Here is a 24,365-nt window from a genome sequence, read left to right on the forward strand (position 1 = left end):
TCACTCTTTGTTATATCGCAGCCATTTGATAAAATCATTTAAGTACATTTTTCCCTCAATGTACACACAGCACCCCATATTGAATTGAATTGTTGAAATTTTTGCTGATTTATTAAAAAAGAAACACTAATATCACACACCCATGAGTATTCAGACCCTTTGGTCAGTATTTAGTAGAAGCAACCTTTTGAGCTAATACAGCCACTAGTCTTTTTGGGAATGATGCAACGAGTTTTTCACACCTGGATTTGGGGATCCTCTGCCATTCCTCCTTGCAAATCCTCCAGTTCTGTCAGGTTGGATGGTGAACGTTGGTGGACAGCCATTTTCACTCTCCATAAATGCTCAATTGGGTTCAAGTTGGGGCTCTGGCTGAGGAGAAACGGCTCAGAAAATGGATGGATGGATATATATACACACACACAGCAGCTGAAATAAGTATTTAACAACTCAGCATTTTTCTCACTATATATACTTCCAAAGGTGCTATTGACCTGAAAATTTCACCAGATGTTTGGAACAACCCAAGTAATTCATGCATACAAAGAAAGTAGAAAAAATAATATCAGAAATTAAGTTGTGTAAAAATGTGAAATATGACTCAGGGAAAAGTATTGAACACATGAAGAAAAGGAGATGCAAAAAGGCATGGAAAGCCAAGACAACATCTAAAATCTATCAATAATCAAACAGCAATCCAGCCCCTTGTCAGTGGAAATTAATATCAGCTGGTTAAGTCCTAATTGACGGCCCACAAAAAGGTCTCATTGCCAAGGTGTGAGTCAAGACACATTTCATGATGGGTAAGAGCAGAGAGCTGTCTCAAGACCATTGCAAACTAATTGTAGCAAAACATAATGATGGCATTGGTTACAGGCGCATATCTAAGCTTCTGAATGTTCCAGTGAGCACCGTTGGGGCCATAATATGTAAGTGGGAACCCAATCATACCACCATAAATTTGCCTCGAGCAGGTGCTCCTCGTGAGATTTCTGACAGAGGAGTGCAAAAAATAACCAGAAGAGTTGTCCAAGAGACACGGACCACCTGTGGAGAGCTTCAAATAGACCTGGAATTAGCAGGTACTGTTGTCACCAGGAAAAAAGTGAGTAATGCACTCCGCCATGGCCTGTATGCATGCATTCAAGTTTTGAAGAGTGCTTGTGTGGAGGAATGGGCCAAAATCACACTAGAGTAATGCATACGACTAGTTTCTCCATACAGGAGGCGTCCTGAAGCTGTCATTGCAAAGAAAGGCTGCTCAATAAATACCAGTTGCCATGTTCAATACTTTTTCCCTGTGTCATTATACATTATTACACACAATTTAATGTCTGATCTTATTTGTTCTTCTTTCTTTGTATGTATGGATTACTTGGGTTGTTCCCAGCATCTGGTGACATTTTCATGTCAAAGGCACCTTTGGAAATATATTCAGTGAGAAAAATGGTGACGTGTTAAACACTTATTTCAGCTGTATATATATATCCATTTTCCTTCCCGCTTATCCTCACTTGGGTCGCGGGCGTGCTGGAGCATATCCCAGCTGACTCTGGGTGAGAGGTGGGGTGCACCCTTAACTGGTCGCCAGCCAATCGCAGGGCACATATAGACAAACAACCATCCACACTCACATTCACATCTACGAGCAATTTGAGTCTTTAATTAACCTACCATTCATGTTTTTGGGATGTGGGAGGAAACTGGAGCACCCGGAGAAAACCCACGCAAGCATGGGGAGAACAAGAAAACTCCACACTCCATCGTGCCACCTGGTTCAATATATCATACCAAACATAAGATAAATTTATGTTGAATATTTTATAAATGACAGTATCCCAGGGGTCAGGTTCAGACGTTAACTTTTCTGTTGGCAAAGATTCTACAGAGGTCCTCATATGCGGCACTGCATTACATCAGCATCAGAAATATGAGAGAAGAACAATTATACAACCACTGCAAAGTCATGAATTAAACACGTAAGTAACCGTGCATATTTATTTATTTACAGAACATGCTCACAGCTCACTGGACCGCTTCTATATTATCTAGCCAGTAGTCCAGCGTAATTTCCCTAGCTGGTGATGTTATGTCTTTCCATTAGCTGTGACTCATATGCAAGTGACTGTTTTGTGTCTGAGTGACATAATGCTATGTTTTAAATTTTATATTAAAATTAAAAACGCTCTGGGAAGATGAAGTGTATATCAAAATGTTTCATTGAGTTAGTGTAAATAACACACACACGCATACACAAATGCACACAGTGTACTGCTAACAACAACAACAACAAATTAACTTCATCTGGAACACACTGTGAGCTTCAGACTGAAGTGTTGAGAAGCCCACCCCTTGAAGCAACGCCTCCCTTCAGGGCTCAGAGGACAAACTTCCCCTCAAAGGGGTCAACCACAAGAACCACACCTCCATCTGGTCCTGCACTTTAGGGATTGCCAGGGGGTATGTCAAAACCACGTCTGCCACGCCAAGCCAGCCTCACAACCCCAACCCCCCGCCTCAGGCTATACATGCGCTTTTGTGAAAAAGCAATCATTCTTATGCCCCTTTCACACGTACACCTCCTCTCTCTTTGTTTTACAAATGGCCTCTCCCACATCATTTTACATACACACTCCAACTGAGCTCTAGGGACCTTCCAGGAAGCAATTGTGGCTTTTGTGCGTGTGGTCCCCCCCTCCACATATACACACCATTTCTCCCTCAAAGGAGCCAAACCCCCTTGTCAGCTGTCATCGTATAACTGTCTGCATACCCAGGGGCCTAATGGCAGGATCTATACTACATGAAAACACAATCATAGCCCTTGCTGCTACTGCTATACTGTGTGAATTCAGTTTAAAAGTGGTGGAAAGTACCAAAGCACCAATTCATAAAGAACAAGAGTGATGATAACCTGTGAGTCAACTGAACCTTACTTTTTAAACAGTTTTAAATCAACTCTATATAAAGCAATCTTCCTGATCACTTATCATTAATTAGTGTGCTTAGTACATGCAGATATTTGACCTTGTGTAGCAGCACTGCTTGATATCTAAATGTGCTGGCAAGTGATGGCAACGGCATCTACGCCCCACACATGTTCCGGTGGGATTTCATTATCGCTGAAGATGATATTTTGATGGCAATATGCTGGCTATGGGCACATTAAGCCTCCATTACAAGACGCTGCAGGAAACATGTTGATGGAACCTGCAAAAGACCCACCCCTCCTGGGCTCAATATTGCAAATCCAGGCAGGCAGGCTTTAGTGAGACAGCCAAAATGGCAAAGGAGGTGGATAGAAATGTGGCTGATAGGTTCCAAACCATCTTTTTTTCAAATGGGAACAGTGACCCCCAATGGATGATATCAGGCAACATGGAAAGAGGCTAAGCAGCACAATTCTGCAACACTTTGTATACGTGTGCTCTGCGGTTTACATGCAGCAGGGGTCAGTGTTGTACCACAGCAAATCTGACGTGCACAACGGAAGAAGAGTAGCTGCAAAAGATCACATCTGTCTCTGTCACACCACTAATCCTATTTAATCCATCTGCGCTAATGTCCACTTTTGCTTGTCGCAACGCCCCTCAAGGCACAGGGCTATAAAAACAAGGGCAGGGGCACGGCAGATCCCATTAAATGTGAGGCTCAAATGGGCTGAAGTGACAAAGATGACGCTTACATTGTTAAATGCTGCCATATACGGGATAATTTCATTAGAGCCAGAAAGGCAAAGGCACATCGAAATTGAATGGTTAAACAAATAAACACGCACTTAATACGTGTTTAACTACTGAGGAACACGTAACACAAATGTGCAAATAGCAAGCACAGACACACGCATGCAAAAGCACATTTGTCAAGCCAAGTGGAAAAAAAAGATGATAATTGAAGTGTTAATTACCTTAAACAAATTGATACAGTCATAACAAGGAGAGAATCAGGCATCCCCAAATGGGGATGGAGATCAACACGTGAAGTGTGAAGCAGCACGTCAGCATACATCTGCTGCCTCTATTGTCAAACACACAGGTCTCTGAACATAAAGTACATCTCACTGCTAGAGGGGGCTTTCTTGTCACTAAAAACAGGACTGCCACCACATCATTTTTACTATACAAACAGCAGACTCTGACCTTTGCTGTATGACACTGCACCGAATATCAAGATTCTCTTATAACAATGTAGCAATGTCTCTAATTTTGCAATCATTATTCCAAATGCACCATCGAGGTCTTTCTTTTTGCAAAACAAAATCTTGTAGGTACTAGGGGTTGCAAGACTTGCTTTACAATTCTATAGTCGCTGACAATGGACAGCTCATACACAGTATTTGTACAGAACAGAAGTCCGTCCACAACAAGAAGCCACTCAGCTGTTACATTTCACATAACATGCACGTTAGAAGACAAGAGCATGGATGTGGGCTGGGTGAATGCCCACCCTCTGTCGCATGACAGTAATAAAATGTTTGCACTACTTGGCCATACAGGCAAACCTGTGCTCGTTCTGGGCCCACCGCAGCAGCGGGTTCTGAAGGGTGGAAATTTGCACCGTTTGCAAATAATCACGGACCTCTTTGTGTGCGGTGGAATCCTTTCCTGTTCTAGTTACAAAACCATATTGCATTTAGTCTTTTATGATTGTGTTATTATTTTAATTATTGTCTTTTGTCTTTTATGTACAGCACGTTGTTACAGCTATGGTTGTGGCTTGGGTATTATTCAAAAATAAAGTTGAGTTCAGGTGAGTTGAGATAAAGAATAGATGTTTGGTTGAATTTGTTGTGGAAAAACCTAAAAGTCCTGACCCCATCCCCACCAAACTACTTTAAGAATAATTTGAATGTGCCATCTTGTCTAACAGACTGTCTGACCTAACTTGATTTGTAGATTATCACATTTGCCAGGTAAAACCCGAAAAAAAAAACGGGAAGGAAAAACTCATCTTCGGGTTAGTGGACTGCTTTGGCGGGCTAAAAAAATACAAGTTACTGCTACAAGAGTTAAAAGGGACAGTTCCAAAACTGTGATTTGAATGTTTTAAAACATTCTCTCTGAAATTGATGCTGTTGTCCACTGAGTGCAAATGTCAACATTTGAATCAGTTTTCTTTATCTGTAAAGGACTTTGGTTAAGAAGGTTTTTGATAAAAAGCTCCTTAGAATAAAACCTGGCCTCATTTGAACGGCAGCTTGAACTGTGATAACCTGTTCTTGAGAAAGCCTTTGTTAGCATCTCTGATACTTAGCATTACACAATGGAGGCGCTCCTGTGTTGCAACACAATGATCATGTAAATCATGAAGCTTGGTTTTAATGAAGTGTCTATCCCCGCTGTCTGCTCTTGTTAAATGTCAACCAGGGGCAATATATCTGTTGCTATAGTTACAGATTTTGCAGCAGATACAAAACTGTGATTTAATGTAGCCTGGGAGGATTCACTTTTAATAAATTAGGTAAATAAAGAAAGTAATCACATGGAGCCTGCCAGCCAAACACAGAGAAATAATGTCTCAACACATATTATGGCTAACACCTCCCCCCTGAAGGCAAAGTCTCATAACCACACAGAAAAATATACACCGAATGTTAGTGGAGGATTGAATAATAACAATAAAAATAATATTGGTTCATCGGGTATCCTGGAGGAGTTCTTTCTCACTCTAATCCCAGCATAGTGCGCTCTCTACCGAGCATGACCATGGATCTCTGCTAATTTAATGTTCCCGAGCCTATTCATCCCCTGAGTTTTTTCCTCGGTGGTAGCTCTGTTATATCTCAATGATTATTGCTAGTTATCTGCGACCCAGTGGATGTGTGAGCGTGTGTGGACCAAGTGCGTTGCATGGCTTGTTTTTAATCACGGCTCGCTGCCCCATGCAGCATTCACCTGTCGAAGAACAGCAGGCACAGCTTCAACAATTTTATTTCTGCTCAATTTATATACAGTATCTTTGTATCTCTTCCCGTCGCTCAGATTCCTGTGTGAGTGAGCCTGCATGACAGTACTATAATAAAATGCATAGACGCTATTTCAAGCGCATGAATGTGTTATTTTAATAGCATTTAGTCTAATTTCCTGTCACACAATATTTCCCGGGAAGAAGAAAAAGGTGAAACTACCCTTTTGCAGCTATAACAGCTTCCTTCTCATATAAACTAAAGGTCTACGACACAGGGTTGAGACTTTCTACACCAAACTCACTCAACATCAACAATGCATTTACGGGTCATGCTAGACGAGAAAAAGACCTTCACTGAACTGTCCTCACATATTTGGAAGCAAATAAATTGCCCAAAATGTCTTGGTAAGATTAAGAGTTGAGAAATGTGGGGACTGCAGTGAACCTCTTAAAGACCAGCATCACAAAAGTTGCACAGTTATAAAGTTTATAAAAAAAATAATCCCTGTAATGATGGACAGCACTTTTGAGGAAATTTAATCTCCAACATTGATGACAAAGCATCAGCCTATCGGGCGAGACATCAATGTACGTACGTCACAACAAATTCAGTCATCAAGCATCAAAGAATCAACTGTGGGTTGTGTTTCGCATGTTCTTTGCCTTTTTTGTAACACTTTTCAGAATCAGAATCAGGATCAGAATCATCTTTATTTGCCAAGTATGTCCAAAACACACAAGGAATTTGTCTCCGGGAGTTGGAGCCGCTCTAGTACAACAATTTACAGAACACTTTGGAGACATAAAGACATTGACAAAAACAATTGTGCAAAAAGATGCAGAGTCCTCTAGCACTTAGAGCAGTTCGAATGACTAATATTGCAATAGTCCGGTGCAATGAACATTGTGCAAAGGGCGCTGAGACTTCAAGGAGTGTATGCGGTTTAAAGTGACGAGTAGTGCGATCATCTGGGACAATGTTGGTTGTGCAAATGTTACAGATACTCCTCAATCAGTGTGCAAATGGAGCAGATGCTAACCTGGCATGAGTGGCCACAGAAATGTGACAACGAACTCAAGTCAAAAAATTGCCAACTTATTGTAATGGAATTATAGGTTAGGTGTTTAAGAAGTTGATCGCAAGAGGGACGAAGCTGTTGGAATGTCTACTAGTTCTAGTTTGCATTGATCGGTAGCGCCTACCTGAGGGAAGGAGCTGGAAGAGCTGGTGACCGGGGTGCGGAGGGTCCGAGAGGATTTTGCACGCCCTTGTCTTAGTTCTGGCAGCGTGCAAGTCCTCAATGGTGGGTAGGGGGGTACCGACAATCCTTTCAGCACTTTTGATTGTCCGTTGCAGTCGGAATTTGTCCTTTTTTGTAGCAGCACCAAACCAGACTGTGATGGAAGAACACAGGACTGATTCGATGACCGCTGTGTAGAACTGTCACAGCAGCTCCGGTGGCAGGCCGTGCTTTCTCAGAAGCCGCAGGAAGTACATCCTCTGCTGGGCCTTTTTGAGGACGGAGTTGATGTTGGTCGCCCACTTCAGGTCCTGAGAGATTGTAATTCCCAGGAACTTGAAGGTCTCGACGGTTGACACAAGGCAGCTGGACAACGTGAGGGGCAGCTGTGGCGAAGGATGCCTCCTGAAGTCCACGATCATCTCTACACAACCTGGAGCTGAACACGCTCAACGTGTTCAGCTCCAGGTTGTGTCGGCCGCACCACAGCTCCAGCCGGTCCGCTTCCTGTCGATATACAGACTCGTCACATTCCTTGATGAGGCCGATGACTGTGGTGTCATCTGCAAACATCAGGAGTTTGACAGTCGGGTTCGCTGAGGTGCAGTCGTTTGTGTAGAGAGAGAAGAGCAGCGGAGAGAGGACACAACCTTGGGGCGCCCCAGTGCTGATGCTGCGTGTGGATGAGGTGGCCTCCCCCAGCCTGCCCTGCTGTGTCCTGCCCGTCAGAAAGCTGTAAATCCACTGGCAGATGGCAGGTGAGACGCTGAGCTGGAGAAGCTTGGTTGAAAGGAGTTCAGGGATGATGGTGTTGAACGCTGAGCTGAAGTCCACGAACAGGATCCTCGCGTAGGTCCCTGCACTGTCAAGGTGTTCTAGGATGAAGTGCAGTCCCATGTTGACTGCATCATCCGCAGACCTGTTCGCTTGGTAGGCAAACTGCAAGGGGTCCAGGGGGACATTTGACACTCTTGAGGTGGTCCAGCACGAGACGTTCAAAGGACTTCATGACCACAGATGTCAAAGCGACAGGCCTGTAGTCATTCAGACCAAAGATTGCAGGTTTCTTGGGGACTGGAATGATGGTGGAGCGTTTGAAACAGGATGGAACTTCGCACATTTCCAAAGATCTGTTGAAGATCTGAGTGAAGACTGGAGCGAGCTGGTCCGCGCAGACTTTGAGGCAGGATGGGGACACATGGTCCGGACCTGCCGCTTTGTTAATCTTCTGTTGTTTGAAGATGCGTCTCACATCCTGTTCATGGATGGTTAACGCAGAAGTCAGAGGTGTGGTTGTGGTCGCGGGTGGAGGTTAGTGAAAGAATTAAGCAGACTCCCATTCAAATAGCAGGAAGAGTCCAACATCGTCCCAATACTGTTGTTCTGCGTCACTATGTTATGTCAAAGTTTTATTTTTACATTGTAATGTAATTAGCATGAGAATATTACAAACTGAGCATGACAGTGCATCTGTGACATAATTCACCAAGATTATTCTTTTTTTCCCCCGTACAAAATGTATGACACTAATTACAATCCTCAAGGAGAAATTCGGCTCACCCACTATTGTCTGTTTCTGTTGCCCACTGCGCAGTCAACCAAATCACACATGCAGGTAAGGAGAGATCTCGGAGTGTTACACCTCTTGAGCAAGGAGGGGTCAGCGTCGTGCACAAGGGCAGCTCGGCAGTGGTCAGGAAGCAGACTAGCTAGCTGCCATTTTTACATTTGTCTGCAGCCAGACTCTCACCGTGACCCTCCAGTTCCAAAGCCCAAGTCCTTCCCAGTGAGATTACAAGCTCCAAGGTAGTCTACTCTGAACTGCTACAATTGGAATTTGATTTGATCCTGACACAAATTATAAGGCAGACATGCAAAATTAATTGACTGATAGAGATGAATTTTAAATCACACTCTCACGGCAACACAGCCTCTAACACAACCAGTGATAGGCACGCAACTAATGTGCCTGCAGACACCTCTGCAACACTCATTATCGTGTCATCTAATAACGCTCTTACTTAAATTGCAGAGTTCACTACCTCCTTTATGAGGTTACCACTTATAAGATCTTTAAGCCCATAATTAAATCAAGGAACTCACATTTTCAGGTGACCTAGTAACACGTGCATCACTAGATATTGTTTTAGTTCCTTTATGAGGGCAGCAACATTGTATTTATCATAAGAGTCTAAAATAACTTTTATTTTGAAACTCAGGTGCATCTCCCTGTGCCTCTGTCAAATTGCTCATCTCGGTCACGCATTATGCGAAAAACTAAACCTACAAGCTAGAACAGGCCAAATATAAAAGACAATGTCATACAACAGTGGCGTCGCTTGGCCTATTTTAGGGGGGGCTTCAGCTTCAACTCTGCTCAACAAAAGTATAACAGTTCCCTTTCTTCAGAGATGATTCCAGAGCAATTTGGTATGCTACTGCCCAATCCAGTTTTTCGGAACGATGTTTTAATGAGCATATACACTCACTGGACATTTCATTAGGTAGGACTGGATCTAATGATATCCATCCAATACTTGAGACATTTTGAGTTGTGTTTTTGTTGTGTGAATAAAGTACACAAATGCTGACAAACATATTAGTACATCATTACTGCTCTGAAAGTATCAATAAAAACAAAGGACTATTATCTTCGTACAACTATATTGAATAATCAGTAAGTACAAATGTGTACTTAGTGAGCAAGCACATTCCTCAAAAATCTAATCAATTTCTTCATTTTCATGAAGAAAGGATTTGCACCGCTGTTTAATTATACAGGAGAGCGTTACTTATTTTGTCTGTGTACACTATTATTTCACCGCAATTTAGGTGTGAAATACAGTTAATTAACATTTAAGTGAAAATGACTCATGGTGCAGATTCACTTGATCTACTAGTATGTTAATGCGGCGAGAAATGGGCTCTGAGTATCCTGAGGTGAGCTGCAACCACTCAGGGGCCCCGTCAAACAACAGCATGCCTGGCAGTAGCAGTCATCCTGATCACCCTCCCCAACTGCCAATGGCCTATAGTGCTCTTGCATTCTTCTCAGCTCTCAGGACACCCCTTCGTGTCCACAGGCTGAACTTGTAGTGAGAGGTTAGCCAGAGGGAGGGTCAGAATAACATAGTGTCTGGAGGGTTTTCATACGTGACATTGTTAGTGGGGGGTAATGTGTGTAGCATAGCACTAATGGACAACAGTGCTTTGTGTGTGTGTGTGTCACTTATGCAATTCAGCGTTATGTGTTATTCATAGCTCCCATTTGAAGTGTGTTGAAGGTCAAAGGCATGATGCTGAGTATCCTGCAAGCAAAAAAAAAGTATCCTTTCAATTCGATCTATTCATATCTTTCATATGTCCCTGCACATAAGCTTCTGTGCCGGGTTTGAATTAAATCTGTTTTACGTTTAATTTCTAAACTGTCACAATACATTGGCAGGGCTACTTCAATATTATCTTTCTCATATCTTTCACTTTAAACTGCATACACTCCTTGAAGTCTCGGCGCCCTTTGCACAATGGTCATTGCACCGGACTATTGCGAGATTAGTCATTCGAACTGCTCTAAGTGCTAGATGACTCTGCATCTTTTTGCACAATTCTCCAAAAAAAAAAAAAGGTACCGGCATTACCAAATAACTAGCAACCCTTTATTGCTCAATGACTCTTTTTCTCAATGTCTTTATTTCTCAAAAGTGTTCTCTGTCAATTAACTTGTCTGTTGTCATACTCGAGCGGCTCCACTTACCGGAGACAAATTCCTTGTGTGTTTTTTGGACATACTTTCATTCAAAATGTATTATCCCTGAACAATGCCTATAGTTGTGTTATTACCACAATAATAAACGGCAATTTAGGCTTGTTTGATTTGAAAGAAAAAGACCATTACATTTCTAAGTGGTTACAGATGGGGTATCGTCATGTGATATAAAATTGGTTGAAAATGTGGAAGTGAATACGACAAATGTTATTTGTCTGCATCAATCCGTTTAAAGGTCATCGATTGGCCTGAACATTCATGAACAGTCCCAATAAGGCCAATAATTTTGTTATATTTGTGGTATTCAAAGTAAACATATTTGAATGCTTTCAGTTCAACTGATTTTTGATAGCCATGATAATTTTGGTCACTATATTCGTGATGTGGAATTTTCTCAAGTTATTACTACTTAAAGTATGTCCCTGCACATAAGCTTCTGTGCCGGGTTCGAATTAAATCTGCTTAACTTTTAATTTCTAAACTGGCACAATACATTGGGAGGGCTCCTTCAATAACTGCATGTACAGTATTGCTACAACGACTCACGTTAAATCCAAGGCAGCAGTCCCATCATCACAACCACTTGTAACTTTATGTGAAAAATGGTGTAAGTAAAGTACATACAATTATTTCAAAAGAACAAATCACATTCTCTGACTTTGAAACAGTGCATAATAAGGTTGGGCAATTAATCTATTTTATTATTACCGGATTCCGTTGTGGTTCTCACTGATGCGCACTGTTTACACAAATAATGTGGCTGGGAAAAGAGTGGAGCGAGTTTATATATATAAAAGTTCAGTCTGTGTTGCGAACTTGGCATTTAGTTGTCGTAGTCAGTGACTTTTTCCGCCCTTCGAGCGACCATTTCTTTAAAAACCCACAGGGGAGTATACTAGTGAATTTCCACTAAGGAACAGAAAACATGAGTGTAATTATTTTCACATTGTTTTACATACTGTATGACAAGAAAAGAATCCCTTAGGAGACAATCACAGAGTGAATCACGCTGAACAATGCCATATATATATATATATATATATAGGCCAGGTCCTGCTGGAAGATGCAATCTGCATCTCCATACAGATCCTCAGCAGAAGGAATCATGAAGTCCTCTCAAACATTCAGGTAGACTGTTGCGGTGACCTTAGATTTAAGAAAGCAGAGTTTACCAACACCTGCACTGGACATTGCACCCGAAATCATGACTGACTGTGGATATTTCACACTGGAGCTCAAGCCTCTTGGGTTTTGTTACTCACCCAGTCTTTCTCCAAACCCTTGGATCTTGATTCCCGAATGAAAGGCACACTTTACTTTCATCGGAAAAGAGGACCTCGGACCACTGGCCAGCAGTCCAGTCCTTCTTCTCCTTGGCCTAGTTGAGACACTTCCTACTTTGGCTAAGGCTCAGAAGTGGCTTGACCCGAGGAACCTGACAGTTGTAGCCCATCTCGCGGATGCGTCTGAATGTGGTGGTTTTTGAACCTGTGATTTCTGCCTCATTCCACTCTTTCTGGATCTCTGCTAGCTTCTTGAAACGTTTCTGTTTGATAATCCACTGAAGCCCACAGTCATGTCTTTTGCTGGTGCATCTTCTCCTGCCACATTTTGTCCTTCCACTAGACTTTCCATTGACTCGATCTACGTTGACATCAGCAAACCGCTCACCCACATGACGTCACACACGCTGTCTGCCATCTGCCCTGAACAGTGAAAACCGGGCTTCAACCGTGAAGAGAACACCTCTCCAACGTGCCAGACGCCATCGAATGTGAGCATTTGCCCACTGAAGTCGGTTACGACGATGAACTGCAGTCAGGTCGAGACCCCAATGAGGACGACGAGCATGCAGATGAGCTTCCCTGATACGGTTTCTGACAGTTTGTGCAGAAATTCTTTGGTTATGCAAACCAAGTGTTGCAGCAGGTCTCGGTGGCTGGTCTCAGACCATCTTGGAGGTGAACATGCTGGATGTGGAGGTCCTGGGCTTGTGTGGTTACATGTGGTCTACGGTTGTGAGGCCAGTTGGATGTACTGCCAAATTGTCCGAAACGCCTTTGGAGACGGCTTATGGTAGAGAAATGAACATTCAATTCACCGGCAACGGCTCTGGTGGACATTCCCGCAGTCGGCATGCCAATTGCACGCTCCCTCAGAACTCGCGACATCTGTGCCATTGTGCTGTGTGATAAAACTGCACATTTCAGAGTGGCCTTTTATTGTGGTCAGCCTATGGCACACCTGTGCAAAAATCATGCTGTCTCACCAGCATCTTGATATGCCACATCTGTGAGGTGGGATGGATTATCGTGACAAAGGAGAAATGCTCACTAACACAGATTTAGACAGATCTGTGAACAATATTTGAGGGAAATGGCCTTTTGTGTATGGAGAAAAAGTTTTAGATCTTGGAGTCCAGCTCACGAAAAATGGGAGCAAAAACAAAAGTGTTGCGTTTATATTTTTGTTCAGGTTAGTATATATATATATATATATATATATATGTATATATATACACACACACACACACACACACACACACAGTGGGTACGGAAAGTATTCAGACCCCCTTAAATTTGCCATCCATTTCTGTATCGCTTATCATCACTAGGGTCGCGGGCGTGCTGGGGTCTATCTTCGGGTGAGAGGCGGGGTACACCCTGAACTGGTCGCCAGCCAATCGCAGTTGCTAAAATCATTAGTTATTTTTTTCCCCCTCATTAATGTACACACAGCATCCACTCTTCCGGAAAGACTCTCTGTAAGTGTTACAGTGGGATTTTTTTTCAATTCATTCACATCACTTTTAGATCTAAATGAGGTCAAGTCTATCACACTGAGTTTAGGAATGAAGTCCAAACTGTGATTGATTATTACCGACCATATTATTCTATCGTATAGTATAGTACAGTAGTCTTGGTTGGCTTTCTCTGCTCCATTTCCCCTCTTCCTCAACAGCACCACGATGGATATTGCCCTCAGACAGGAACTTGAAAACATCCGCCCATTTAAACAAGTTGTTAACACATTGACAGGTTATCTCACAGGAGCAGAGTGTGTGGGCCCGGTGTCGTGCTTAGAGCTGAGGATACTGGCAGACCCTTTCTGCATAAACAAAAACTTCAGTAGTTAGCAAGGGGTGGGCGGAACAATCCAATCCTAGAAGCACTGCGATCAAGATTCGGAATTCATTTTAAAATGATGAAAATAAACTGAGCTTTCATTCATTTATGCATTTTCCGTACGGCTTATCCTCACTAGGGTCGCGGGCACACATAAACAAACCACCATTCGCACTCACATTCACAACTACAGACAATTTTTTTTTTTTTCAATTAACCTACCATGCATGTTTTTGGGAGTACCGAGCTATAACCCACGTTGGCACGGGAAGACCCGTTTCAACCCGGGTCCTCAGAACTGTGAGGCAGATGTGCTAACCTGTCGTCCACCGTCCTGCCTCTGAACTTTGAATAATTCATTAATAAATAACATAATGCTGGCAGAAAGAAAATATGTGTAACACGGAGTGTGTAAGTGCAGCGCCTGCCAAATAGTCAAAATGACATCAAGCGCACAGCATTGTGCCACATCATACAATCAATTCATGTAAATGCCACTTTTTTTCCCTCAAAACATTAATGCAATGTCATGATATTGAAGGTATAGTGATTAACAAGTACATATGGGTCATTTTGCCATGGTCTGTGTCTTAGTTTGGGTTGCGGTTAGTTTTGTTTCATGTTTTACTTTGTTCCATATTGTTCATGTCGTGTGCTCATTTAGTTATTGTGTCCACCTGTTCCCTCCAGCCGCTCGTGTGTTGTCCAAGTGTTCCTTGTTGTCTTGTCAATCTGTTTGTATTTAGTTCCCTGGTTTCTTTCTGCTCTTGTCGGTTCATTGTCATTGTCAGGTGTCATTGTCTCTGTCTCTTCTCTGTGCCACGTCTTAGTTACCAGTCATGTTTTGTTTCCAGTTTTAGGTTTATTTAAGTGTTTCTTTGTTACTTTGGTTATGTTGTGGGAGTTTCTTTAGTTTGCTTTACCCATGTTCGTCTTTTTTTTTGGAACTTAAATATAATTTTTTGAGACTCCTGCACTCCTGCCTTGCCTCCCTGCTTCTCTGCACTTTGGTCCTCCACGTTTTTGCCTTTCCTTCCTCTCCTTCAAAGACCCTAATCATGACAGAATGAACCCACCCAGCGGGAAGAACACTGTGTCAACCTGCACGGCACCAGTCTGCCTCCCAGCGCCCTCAGCCTGCCAACCATACCTACCCTCCTCCAGTAAGCCCTATCGTTCAGTCTTCTTTGTCCTTTTCACCTGTGTCCCCTGCTTTTCCGAGTTATTCACCATGCCCTACCATTTTTACCTCGTTTTTTTATCGATTCTGATTTTTCCAATTTGTGAAGATTGAGTTAACCTCCTGTCTGATTCAGACTGTGACACATATTTTGATATTTTTTTCTGGTTCCTTCCCTTGTTTTTCCCATCCTAGTCAGTTTTTGTCACGTTTTCCCTTTACCAATCCAGAGTCCTTTTCCTCTGACCTTTACTTGGGGACCCGTTTGGCCATTTATCCAGGACGGCTGCGTGGTGGCCAATGGAGGAGCCCAAATAAAGGTTATTTCTTTGTCTCCCCCCCATCCTCCTTCCTAAGTCACTTAATTTTTCCACAGCTAGTTTCACGTCCGTCCAAACCAACCCCCAAGTAACCTCGTTCACCTTCCAGAGTCCCTGTCCACTCTGCCCCTCTCGTACCCTCTACTCCCACACCTCAATGGCGGCAGGCTGAGGAAGCGATTCCGGCTCCTCGGCAGCTGTGCGAGGCTCCCATTCCGGCTCCTCTCCTCTGCTCGCCCTGTGAAGACCCTGGTACTTTGCGTCCTGGCCGACCTCCTGAACTGCCCCGCCAAGCACCTCACCTTGGGTGGCCTGGACGGCCACCAGACTGAGCCTGGTTTCTTTCAGTTTTTGTCAGTACAGTGTCATTCTCTGTCTGTGCCACGTCTTAGTTACCAGTCATGTTTTGTTTTAAGTTTATTCAAGTGTTACTTTGGTTATCTGTTGTGAGACTGTTTAGTTTGCTTTATCAATGTTCCTTGTTTTTTTTAGGAAATTAAATAAAAATTTTTGACTCCTGACTTGCCTCCCTGCTTCCCTGCACTTGGGTCCTCCACGTTTTTGCCTTTCCTTCCTTGCCTTCCAAGACACTAATCGTGGCACATTTTCATGTAATTAATAATGAAGTGAATTTCCTTTTGAAAATCAGTTAATTTTACTGATGAGTATTTGAATTATTGGCAGTTGTTAACCATCAAAAGGTAATTGTTTCTAAGAAAGAAAAAAAAAAAGTTTTTGAGGTGTCCAAATCAAAGTTTCACTATTTGCAACATGTTTTCTGAAGATACTAATTACATTTTTGGATAAGGTTTTTCTGCTATTGCTTAATGTGCTTTTTCCATAACTAAAACAAATGCACTTCAGTGTCTTCAGTTCCTTTTTTTGGTTCTTTTACAAATGGTCCTTCTTGGTCACTGAAGCTGTTTTTAACATGAATTCCACCGGAGAGAGAGACTCATTATGTTGTTGCAATACACCACTGGGATCTGTAAGCTGAAGTGCCAGGATGAGGGAGCCATTTTGCATTTACACAATAGCAAACAGCAAAATAAAAGGTTATTTCTGAGACGTCTTTACCATTATTGATCAAATTATATGGAAATGAACCCTATGTAAGTGCATTCACACACGTACACACAATGCATTCACAACATGAAAGCTGAAAGCATAACAGCACCATGTCTACCTGCTGACTTTAATTTTGTACTGAGTGTCATTGTAGCTACAGTGAGAGGGCCTGTGAAATAATTTGTACTCCATTAATAAAGCGCTGTATCATGATAAAAAAGTGTAAAACTAATTGTGTATGTCAAGCACTGCAGTGCCAACTCAACCAGCCATCTCAGTGAATGACTAACTCGGGTGACTAAAAACATGCAGCCACGTGTGCTCAGCTTCACCTCACAGGTTCTCTCGCTAACAAAATGAATACATATTTAAATGTGATACAAAACCATCCAAACTAAAGATATGAAAACATTTATCTCAGGTCCATCTGTAGCTCAGGCTGAGGAAGGTGGTGGGCTCGTGGAATTGGGCATTAGCTGAAGAGACTTATTAGTAGCATTAGCTCAGTCTGAAAGGATCTGCTTTTGGGACCAGATGGAGGAAGGTTCTCAGTTCACATGAAAAATGTATTCTCCTTTTAACTAATGTAGAACTGCCAAGCCAATGTAATTCCGCACTTAAAGAGCTGAAAAGAGGACACTGACCCTTTTGTTCTTCTTGGAGTATGTTTTTTTGAGCAGCCTCTCGTTCATCCTCTCCTGCTCTCGCTGGGCATGATGAAAGAATCCATTCTCCAGCGGATCTACTATAGGTTGTACATTCTCCTCTTCCTCTTCCACCTCCTCATCTTTCGTCTTTGGCCGTTTCACGTCTTTCTCTTTCCACCGCTCCTTCTCCTGTGTTTTCAGAAGCCCCGTTTTCTTCTGCAAAAAGTCAGAAAACATTTGTCAACATGATAAAATAACAAAAGTCTGTGGCTGGCCATGAATTTTCAAACAAATCAGTCGGATAGAGATACTTAGGATGGTTCAAACTGGACAGACAGCAGTGTCCAACTGAGTATCATTGTAATTATTTCGCTAAAGCTATAATTAGAATATTTTCCTGAAATACTTTACTGGATGTCACATTGCACATTCGTACCTAAAAATGTGTTGCCCAAAACCTTATGATGTGTTGATACAAGTCATTCAATTCCTTCAGGGATTATACAAAATCAACGTGTCAGACTGTAATATGAACTGGTATAATTTATCATTAGTAGATCAGGGTGCTTCAGTGGATAAGAAAATGCAGTTTTTGGGCACCTTCAGCAAAGACAAATCAAACGCAAACAGCAATCAGGAAGTTGACAACCACAAAAAGGCAAACCGCAAACAGTCCGATTTAGTATTTGCTCCAACAAAGCAACCAAACAGTTGAGTGGATAGTAACCATAATCAGTCTCTCTCTAAAGTCATATTTAATCCTGTAAACAGCAGAACAATGCCTGACTGGAGCCATAATCACTTTATGGCTGTGATATAATGAGCTTATGATATGAACTGAACGGCTGCTTTTACACACACTGCAGAAAATACACTCGCTCTATACTGAGACTGTGACCAAGCCATTTCCACTAGCTAATGATTCTTTTCACGCTTCAGTCACGACCTGCTTGGAACTGCTGTTTGTTTATTTGAATTCAAAGACTATTTGTAACAGTCTACTGTCTTACACAATAGTTTTCCTTCACCTATTCCCTCAAACTCACCCCCTGAATATACTGTCAGTACTGATTGGTCTAGTGGCTTCATCTAAGAGGCTGTGATGTGTCAAACTGTTATTGTTGTGTTTTCCGTGGTGTGCAACTGCAATGTAACATACTGAGAATTTGTGCTAATATTTTGCCAAATAGGGTAACCACAACTATGACTACAATAATAAATATATTGTTAGAGTCATACATGCCCAACAGTGTCAGTTAAAACAGAGCATTATTTTCTTTGCAAAGGCACAATTTTGGATACAGCAACTTAATTTGATTTATGGCCACTGAGTGTGTATAATGAAGCAGGCTGACACACGTACAGTAACAGTGTGGGCCCATTTCCAACAAGCATTAGTATTTGATTGTTTTTTTTGAATACACATTTTGTAGGATGTTTTCATTGTCAACGTTATTAAGGATATCAATATAACTGTCACACTTTTTGGCACCCTTGACTAGTGTTACCTGTTGTCGTAGTACAGTAGCAGTAGTAGGGTGGAACTAGACACACTGTCTATTTAATGTGTTGTGAATGGATGGAATGGGAAGAACACAAATGCATAATTGACAGAGACTATTTCTTTATAGAGCTTGTCCTCGCATGCCATGTAATGTGTTTTAATAGTCACATCAGGGTTCACTGTTCCAAACTGCTGCATCATGATGTGAACTGAATTGCTTGCTGAGAACGTGGCATTAAGTGGCTTTGAACATCTACACCATGTATATTATGTCATCTCCCAGTAAACTAGTGAAACACAAATATTTAACATGCTGTCACTGCTGATCTTATGCACATGGAGAACATCACCTCTCAATGTCAGACCAGCAGTTCAGAAATTACTCTGAATGCCATTAATGTAATTTGGCTCTTACAGTCTTCTGCAAAATGAGTAGCGAGCTATAAGGAACCAACTTCTAACCCTCAGAGGCTATACCTTGGCTCCGCATGTAATGGCCCACATTACTCATTCAGAAAGGTTGGGAGCAGAGTCACGAAACTGCAATTATTGTTTTTCTAAGAATTGATTGACGTGCATTACATACCTACTGTATATTAATTATAATTGCCCATGCACTAATGGTTCCAGATTTACCTCATCTATGTTTAACAACCCAACATTACTACATAGATATTCTGCATTATTCATGTCAACACCTAACCCTATACACCACAATTCAGTGCACTTCTAACGCTCACATAAAACCACACAGAAACTATAATATAAGAAAAGCCCCATGAGTAATTTCCTGTCTGATGTGTTAACACTGAATATAACTGTATGTGGAGGAAGGGGTGCAAGAAAGTGGTAAAGGAGAGGTATTATGCTATGATCAGGAGGAAGTGGATTCCACCACTACCATCCATCCATTACTTGTACCGCTTATCCTGTTCAGGGTGACAGGAAAGCTCAAGTATATTCCAGCTGGCAAGGTACACGCTGGACTGATTGCCAGTCAATCACAGGGCTGACACATAGAGACAGACAAACATTCACACTCAGATTCACACCAATGGGCAAGTCAAAGTTGTCAACAAACTTAACATATTGTATACTTTTTTGGGACTAGGGAGGATGGCAGAATCTTCTTCTGGCCTGTCCCATTAGGGGTCGCCACAGCGTGTCATCATTTTCCATGTAAGCCTATCTCCTGCATCCTCCTCTCAAACACCAACTGCCCTCATTTCTAACCTCACGATATCCATCAACCTTCTCTTTGGTCTTCCTCTAGCTCCCTTGCCTGGCAGCTCCATCCTCATTACCCTCTACCGATATACTCACTCGCTCTCCTCTGGATGTGTCCGAACCATCGAAGTCTGCTCTCTCTAACTTTGTCTGCAAAACATCTAACCTTGGCTGTTCCTCTGATGATCTTATTTCTAATGTTATCCAACCTGGTCACTCTGAGAACGAACCTCAACATCTTCATTTTCGGGACCTCCAGCTGTGCTTCCTGTTGTCTCTTCAGTGCCACTGTCTCTAATCCGTACATCATGGCTGGCCTCACCACTGTTTTCTAAACTTTGCCCTTCATCCTAGCAGAGACCTTTCTGTCACATAACACTCCTGACACCTTCCTCCACCTATTCCAACGTGCTTGGACCCATTTTTTCACTTCCTTACCACACTCACCATTGCTCTGGACTGTTGACCCCAAATATTTGAAATCCTCGCTATCGCTTCTCCATCACTCTTCCAGCTCCACCCCTCCCTCTCATTTATGTAAATATATTCTGTTTTACTTCGGCTTATCTTCAATCATCTCATTTCCAGTGCATGCCACAACATTCCAACTGTTCCTCCACCTGCTCCCTGCTTTCACTGCAGATCACAATGTCATCTGTGAACGGGGATTCTAGTCTAACCTCATCTGTCAGCCTATCCATCACCACTGCAAACAGGAATGGGCTCAGGGTTGATCCCTGATGCAGTCCCACCTCCACCTTAAACTCATTTGTCACAACTACAGCATACCTCACCACTCTTCTACTGACCTCGTACATGTCCTGTACTACAACTTGTATTTATTCTAACATACATCTCTGCCACTCCAGACTTTCACATGCAGTACCACAGTTCCTCTCTGGGTACTCTGTCATAGGGTTTCTGGATTTACCAAGACAAAATGTAGCTCCTTCTGACCTTCTCTGTACTTCTCTATCAACAGCCTCAAGGCATAAAATGCATCTGTGCTACTCTTTCTAGGCATGAAACCATACTGTTGCTCGCAAATACTCACTTCTGTCCAGAGTCTAGCCTCCATTACTCTTTCCCATAACTTCATTGTGTGGCTCATCAACTTTATTCCTCGATACCCTTGTTCTTAAAAATGGGCACCAGCACACTTTTCCTACATTCCTCAGGCATCTTCTCACTCACTAGAATTCTGTTGAACAAGCTGGTTAAAAACTCCAGAGCCACCTCTCCAAGATGCTTCCATCCCTCCTCACCTATGTCATCAGGACCAACTGCCTTTCCATTTTTCATCTTCTTTTGTGCCTTTCTAACTTCCCCCTTATTAATCATTGCTACTTCCTCGTCCACCACACTTGCCTCCTTTACTCTTCTTTTGATCTCATTTTCCTCATTCATCAACTCCTCAAAGTATTCTTTCTATCTATCCAGCACACTACTGGCACCGGTCAACACATTTTCATCTCTATCCTTAATCACCCTAACCTGCTGCCCATCCTTCCCATCTCTATCCCTGTGTCTGACCATGATGTGTAGATTATTTTCTCCTTGGCTTTCTCAATGGCTAACTGAAACTGGATGCAGCAAAGTGATTATTGTCCACGTTCGTTGTGATGGCGAATCAAAATTGCCTACGTCAAAAGTCAAAACGTTTCCTGATGAAACTGAAACCAAGCGTGCTCATTCTGCCGTGGGTGAACGGTGTTAATGATTTAGTTTCGTAAAATGCTTCAATTGGCTGTCCAGTCAGGCTCACTGGCTTTCCTAGCTGCGGGGAGCAGCGCATTGGGGAAGAATTCAGCACCAAGACCGCTTGGTGCTGAATTGAAGCATGCATATTTATTACCCCGACGTGCATTTGAAGTGTTGACGGTTAATGTGTCCAGCAATTCCCATTAGTTCTCGCAGCTAGCTAGCTGCCTTTTCGTCAATGCACTAGCCGCGAATACCACTTTGGTTGTCGTGTCGAGCGCCTGGCCCATAGTGTTGTTTCGTTCACGAACGTTTCGTTCAAAGGAACGAATCTTTTCACTGAACGTAATGAACTGAATCAGTTTATGAAATGATTCGCTTGTTGAACTTATGCGTTTTTGATCCGCGAAGGAACGATGTTCTAGTACGTATGCAGTAATTCATGAGGAAGTTCACTGCAAACTAGTACAATGAATGATTCGTTCACTCAAGGAATGACGTACTACGGAGTGAACGTACTCATGAGTGATTGGAACCGTTCCTCCTGACGTCCTCGCGGGGATAGCTTTCACTGGGACCCGTTTCTTCAAGCTAAAGGCTAATGTTGAGTCCGTCAAGCACATCGAAACAAGCATACACACGGGGCGTGGGTCAAACTGTTTCTCCATAATCTCAACAGACCACACAGTAAAGAGAGGGCAGGAGACTGACATGCGAGATTCATTCGCCAGTGCAAGGCTAACTGAAGAGGCATCAGCAGGGAGTTTAATGGGGGAGATTTATTTGAGAAGAAGGAAATTTAAAATAAAACTTACATATTTACACATCCGTACATATCATCCCCTCTGTGCCTCTTATACAATTACTCAAGCTTTTTCTGTAATAATAATAATAATGTGGCAGACACGCCATGCAAAGATGCCACTCAGCACCCCAGCCTCATAATACCCCCGCTCCTCGCCGAGATACACAAACATGAACTGGCGAGATGCAACTTCACATGCAGACATTAAACGAATCAACAGCCATAATCCACAGGAGCAAGACACAGACATTTGCTTTGCCACGCCGAAGTGAATTCCGGGCGCCGGGAGCTTCAAAACAGAGACCCAAGGATGCCGAGTTCGCCCTCTGACGCTAAGTTAATTAACCTTCCGCCAGCCGGAAGATTTCAACAACAAAGGTGCCTCCACCCTATTGAGTACCGTCACTTGGGAGTTTGAACAGGCAACAGCGACACCCACGGGCGCCGGAACGACACTACAGACATGGGTTCATAAAGCATAGTAATATATTATATAATATATAATAATATTTTAAGAACTTTACATGAACGGCACTAGTGACTGTATTGCTGCAAACTTGGATGTCTAATGTCGAATCTGTTGTTAACTGAACCAGATGAAATGTTTCACTCCACACCACAAATGTCACATGGAAAATAGTAGTTTTCCACACCACACAACATTTGAAACATTCGTTACAGGTATTAAAGAGGATGAGCGTGGAACAATGCAAGGTGAGGAAATTGTCTCGTTATCTTAAATCCAATAATTAATATTTTAGTCTGACTGATAACCAGGTTTCTTGTCGCTTCTCCTAAATGTTATTCACATAAATAGCGACGTGGTGCCCCTCATATATATATATTTATAACGCTGTAATTTAAAATTACGATAAACCGGACACAGGCTCTGCTTCCATCTCATTCTTTCCTCCTAAATTTTTAAGTCAACCTATAATCTCAACAATAATAATACATTAAACATCTATAGCGCTTCTCAAGACACAAAGATGCGTTCCACTAATCAGATGACAATAACAGTCAGGTGTGTGAGCAGGAAGACCGGGTGGCGGGGGCTGGTGTCAATGACCCTGTCCACTGCGGTGGAATGCAGAAAAGTCACGCCGGCCGGCGAGAGCCTGGCTGGACGTAAGGCGATGCGGAAGGATGTTCCGTAACTGAGCTCGCTGCGCGCATGTTCACGAGTCACAACCGAAGCCGGGTATGCGAGAGCTTTCTGAGAGAGAGATAGGTAGGTGATAATTTAACTTAAATTTTTTATTTTTTTTTTTAAATCTCCCTGCCTTTCCTCGTTTACAATATGTGACAACAACAACGCATAATCCTTCGGTGAAAATGTTGCGTGAATGTGAACCTTAGGGATGTATCATTAACTGAATGAGGAAGGACTTGAATGATTAATTATTTTTTTAATAGCCTTTACACGATCAGAATTTTTGGGGCCGATCACCGATCAGCGAGTTTAAAAAAAAAACGATAACCAATCACCAATCCGATCACAAGATGGAGGAATGTGTCTATTTAAATGACCTGTTCATTTACTGTATATACTTGTGTACTTAATTGCTCAAAAAATTATATTTACAATAAATAATGTATCTTTGTTAATCCAGTGAGGCATAGTGACAGACAACATATGATAAATGGTCTTCTATTAGATGGCAGGACTAACATACAGTAATTAATGTATCCACTTTTTGTGACATTTTTGTTTGTTGGTGTGCCGTGAGATTTTTCAATTGTAAAATATGTTCCTTGGTTCCATAACGGTTGGAAATCAATGCTCTTGTCAGATCGTGTATTCTAATCAGTCAGGTCAAACCAACATTACAGGACAGAAATATTGGGTGCTAACTTACTGTAATTAAATTACT

At 42.3% G+C, this 24,365-nt stretch overlaps 1 protein-coding gene across 6 annotated transcripts in view; it reads right to left on the reverse strand.

Moving 5' to 3' along the window:
- Window positions 1-24,365, reverse strand: part of fbrsl1 (fibrosin-like 1) — a 412,523-nt gene that overhangs the window by 276,061 nt on the left and 112,097 nt on the right. For all 6 annotated transcript variants that reach the window (XM_061673006.1, XM_061673005.1, XM_061673004.1 and 3 more), the window contains exon 2: window positions 17,252-17,470. In XM_061673006.1, coding sequence (XP_061528990.1) covers window positions 17,252-17,470 — 219 coding nt within the window. The remainder of the gene's footprint in view (window positions 1-17,251; window positions 17,471-24,365) is intronic.

This window comes from Phycodurus eques, chromosome 3, assembly GCF_024500275.1.
Source record: "Phycodurus eques isolate BA_2022a chromosome 3, UOR_Pequ_1.1, whole genome shotgun sequence".
Taxonomy (NCBI): Eukaryota; Metazoa; Chordata; class Actinopteri; order Syngnathiformes; family Syngnathidae; genus Phycodurus; species Phycodurus eques.